Source organism: Berghia stephanieae, chromosome 13 (assembly GCF_034508935.2).
Source record: "Berghia stephanieae isolate SIO BIC M18660-M18661 chromosome 13, UCSD_Bste_1.3, whole genome shotgun sequence".
NCBI classification, from domain to species: Eukaryota; Metazoa; Mollusca; class Gastropoda; order Nudibranchia; family Aeolidiidae; genus Berghia; species Berghia stephanieae.
Window position 1 is genome coordinate 1,366,848 of NC_088372.1, and position 5,000 is coordinate 1,371,847.

At 33.8% G+C, this 5,000-nt stretch overlaps 1 protein-coding gene across 1 annotated transcript in view; it reads left to right on the forward strand.

The window, feature by feature from the left end:
• Window positions 1-5,000, forward strand: part of LOC144958780 (uncharacterized) — a 24,947-nt gene that overhangs the window by 12,841 nt on the left and 7,106 nt on the right. Inside the window, exons 7-10 of the mRNA XM_078890985.1 lie at window positions 877-960; window positions 1,918-2,063; window positions 2,697-2,811; window positions 3,699-3,788. Of these exons, the coding sequence (XP_078747111.1) occupies window positions 877-960; window positions 1,918-2,063; window positions 2,697-2,811; window positions 3,699-3,788 (435 nt within the window). The remainder of the gene's footprint in view (window positions 1-876; window positions 961-1,917; window positions 2,064-2,696; window positions 2,812-3,698; window positions 3,789-5,000) is intronic.

Below are 5,000 nucleotides of genomic sequence, written 5' to 3' on the forward strand. Positions count from 1 at the left end.
TTCGAGTCCCGCTTCAGAAACTTTCGGGGTTTATTTCCCGTGGGCAAAGATTCTTATCTCCCAATTTGCTAACTTGGACAACATGGGTGATTCCTATTGGCATCGGACACCTTGTTGGACTATTAGTATTAGTAGTACTTAGGGGGAATAGAATGCATTATAAAATGTTTAAAAATATGAAAATAAGCCCTTTTACTTGGGCACCGTTAGATCACGTCGCCTAGGGGTTTCATGAAGGAAATATAGATAATCCATCAAACAGGATATCTGGTGAACTAATACTTATACTAGCAGTAGTAGTAGTAGTAGTAGTAGTAGTAGTAGTAGTAGTAGTAGTAGTAGTAGTAGTAGTAGTAGTAGTAGTAGTAGTAGTATAGTATATAGTAGTAGTAGTAGTAGTAGTAGTAGTAGTAGTAGTAGTAGTAGTAGTAGTAGTAGTAAGTAGTAGTAGTAGTAGTAGTAGTAGTAGTAGTATAGTAGTAGTAGTAGTGTAGTAGTGTAGAGTAGTGGTAGTAGTAGTAGTAGTAGTATAGTAGTAGTAGTATAGTAGTAGTAGCAGTAGTAGTGTAGTAGTAGTAGAGGTAGTAGTAGTAGTAGTAGTAGTAGTAGTAGTAGTAGTAGCAGTAGTAGTAGTAGTAGTAGTAGTAGTAGTAGTAGTAGTAGTAGTAGTAGCAGTAGTAGTGTAGTAGTAGTAGAGGTAGTAGTAGTTCTTCATTGTTACAGCGACCTATATAAATTAATGTTATCATCATCACCATCATATCATCACCGTCATCGTCATCATCATCATCATCATCATCGTCATCATCATCATCATCATCTTAACCGTCACCATCACCCAGTCATACAATCCAATGCTTCCCACCCGATCCTCAGGCCCTCAGTTTGGTGGAGGTTGGAAGTGTGTTCGTCGACTCTTCCACCATGTTCCTGGCCTTCGAAAACTATTGTGTTCATCAGGTAGGAACCCTAGACAGATAACATAATAAAGAAATGAATGGAAGATTAATAGATAGTATGCGCTTAAAAAACTCACAACATTACTGTCTGGAAGTATAACGGACCAGCACACAAAACTCTGTGCCTCTCATTAAACTGTATTAACATAGTTTTGTGTGTTGGTCCGTTATATTTCCGGATGGCAGTTTTGAGGGCTTCTTAGCCAAGCGCACATTGTCTTTTATGTGCGAGCGAGTTGAGTCAACGTGACATGGTACTACTTGGAATCTCAAGACACATTTTTACTGTATTTGTTTTTCTTGACTCTATATGAATCCTTGATTTGGCTATGAATTATTATTGTTGTTATTATTTTTTTTCACTTAAAATTGATATTTATATTGTAAAGTGCCCAGAGCTTGTGTTTTACACGAGAATGAGCGCTATATAAATGTGTATTATTATTATTATTATTATTATTATTATTATTATTATTATTATTATTATTATTATTATTATTATTATTATTATTATTATTATTACTTAAACGCTGCAGACCCGGGTTCGAGAATGCTTAACGGCATCTGTTTTATTCTGTATCAAGAACTTCTCTGTGTATTCCTCACTTCTTAAGTTATATATTGTACATGACGCGCAAATTGTCTTCTTCAAGACATTTTTAATTAAGATGAATAGATGTAATTGTATAGGTTTGAATATAACTTTAATAATGATTTGTTTATGGTTTTAGATCGCCACGTCGGTGATTAGTTCTCATTAAAGTCCCTAAAATAGATTATAAACGTTGAAGGTAATACGAGTTTAACGTTTTGTGTCTTAATTCATTTCAATTAGAGGTCAGATATGAGTATTATTTTGTCTTAAAAATATAGCATTATTAATTTAGAGGGGGGGGGGGGAGTGTTATCTTTTTTTGCAATTTTTACATTTTTCAATATACTAACATTTGATTTACAGGCTGAGTCAAGCGCCACGCTGGAACAAATGGAAAAGGAAAAAGAACTTCTAAAGCTGTTTCTTCGAGTCGCCCAGAACGAGAACCCAAAACTCCGACGGATGCACCTGAAATCTTTCTTGATGAGTCCAGTCCAAAGGGTGATGAAGTAAGTAGAACAGTAATGCAGTTACTATTAAATTCAGACTATAGACGTTTAAGGCTACTCATAGTTTTGCATGTCGATACGTTGTTATATCCGGCTGGTGGATGTTGTGAGTATTTAGAAATGGAATCGAACTGTGCCTCAACGAAAGTGGAATTCCTGTTCTCGTTGGTATCGAATCGCTTTTGTTGATTTGTGTATAATCGATACTTCAGCGGTTTTCTTTTTGTCATTCTTTTTTGAGGAAAAATGATTTTTCCGATATAAAATACATGTTCTTTGGGGGTTTTTTTTTTGGTATAAAATTTCAGTAAAATAAAAAAAAATGCCATTACCCTTACATAGAGAGAGAGCAAGAGAGAGAGAGAGAGAGAGAGAGAGAGAGAGGGAGAGAGAGAGAAAGAGAGAGAGAAAGAGGTGGAGAGAAAGAGATAGATAGATAGATAGAAATAGAGAGAGATAGATATATTTAATCTAATATATATATATATATATATATATATATATATATATATATATGTAGAGAGAGAGAGAGAGAGAGAGAGAGAGAGAGAGAGAGAGAGATAGTAAAGAATCGAAAGCAATGGGAAATAGTATAAGATTAAACTCTAAACCCATCAAATTTTCCCCGTTCAGATACCCGCTTCTTCTGGGCCGTTTGTACAAAGCTACCCCATGTTACCATGGTGATAAACACAACATCCGACAAGCACAAGAACAGATAGAGGACATTTTGGAGCACATCAACAATGTAAGCTGATTATAGATTGATATATTATGTCCAATTTAATTATCCACATAAATTTATTATATATATATATATATATATATATATATATATAATATATATATATATATATATATACAATAAACAAATATAAAACAGTAAACATCGTCGACTTTAATGCTAAAGGAGAGTTAAATATATATAAATAAAATATTCAAATGAAAATTATAAACTATTTATCATTTGGCTATTATATATATATATATATATATATATATATATATATATATATATATATATAAAGTATTCTGTACTGTGAACGATTCATGTGAATAACTCAATTTGCCAAATCCTAAAAATTCACAGGGTTAATGCGATGATAAGTGTATACATACACACAATGACACACACACACGTACACACATACACACACATATACACACATACACACATACACACACATACACACGCACATACACACAATGACAAACACACATATACACACAATGACACACACACATACACACATCACACACACACATTTGTATTCTGTATACACTTACCATCACATTAACCCTGTCAATTTTTAGGATTTGGCAAATTGAGATATCCAAATGAATTTTTCCTAGTACAAAACAAAAGTTTGACGATGTTAAGCGATAATACATGTTTTTTCGGACAGAGACAACGGTCTCTGTCTGTTAATGGTGAGGTGCTCATTTTACACATGAGTACGGTGAGATAATGTGAGTAAAGAGCCTTTTTCAAGGGGAAACTCGGGACTCGAACCTAGGATTGTTCGATCCGAAGGCGTACCAGTAGACCATATAACCATTTGTACCGGTTCCATGTGTTGGATCACAATAAATGACGTCATTAAGATTAACGCCTTGTTCTATTTCACATCCCAGAAAACACATTCTGTGATTCGTCCCAAGAGCAGGAACCAAGTTGGTGGTGCCTTGTCTTACAGTTTGGGAGACAAGATCGAAGTCAACAGGGTAATCATTTTGGGGTTTTGATAGCATTCTATACACTTTTGAATTAATAATAATCGGGGGCGAAGTGGCCGAGAGGTTAAGGCATTGCACTGTGACCCGGAAGGACCCAGGTTCGAGCCCCGCTTCAGGCACTTTCGTTTTTTTCCTTGAGCAAGATTATTAACCCCCAATTTGCTCACTGTGACAACATGGGTGATTCCTGTTGACATCAGACATCTTGTTTGATGAGTTATCTATATTGTTATTATTGCTTCGTGGAATGCCTAGGCGACGATGTCTTATGATATCGTGGCGCAAAAGGCATAATTTTTGATTTTTTAATATATATATTATATATATATAATATCATATATAATATATAATATATATATTATTGACTAATAATTACAAAACTCAGATAGGGAAATGCGATTTGGGCTAGAGAATATGACATTGTCAATAACCCAATTTGACCAAATTATGGATATGCGACTCTTTGTCATATGAAAGGCAAAAGTATAACCTACCACTCGGTATATAAATTGTGTAGAACATTTAAAAGGACACGGTAATAAAACCCATCCTTGTGGAACTCCATTCTCCTGATCTACTGAAAACAGATATCGTGTTGCTATTTCATATTATGTGTAACCATTGAACAATATAATTAGGCGATAAACGCTTCTTCTTCTCGTAATATCAATATCAATATATATCAAATTGATATCATACATTGTTATTTTGTGGTTTATTATTTCAAATGCTATAACCCTCTCCTTACCAACTACGGCTAAATCGTCATATTTGTTACGACACAATATACATTTTTTTCTTATTCATATTTATTTTGTACATCACAATGAGCTTGTTTAATAAATATGAACATAAAGTATAAAGTCGATTTGTAGAGAGATTTTTTGAGTTAAAAATTTATTATTTTTCCAGCTGTGTAAGCCTGCCATTTTGGGAAAATATTGTAAATCATCGATGAGATGAGATAGTTAAAAAAAGTTTACAAAATAAATGCTGATTTGTTAATGGATTTAACCAGCTAATTGGCGTACTCTGGAAAAACACAATCTTACATATTTTAATAGAAAGCTCGTCCTTCAAATATCGATATAAATGACCCTCATCTTTTCAAAAAAAATCTCAAACCTGGGACCTCCTGAAGTCTTCATTAAAGTCCCAGGTTTGAGAGTTTTTGATTTTGCCAAGACGACGGTCATTTAA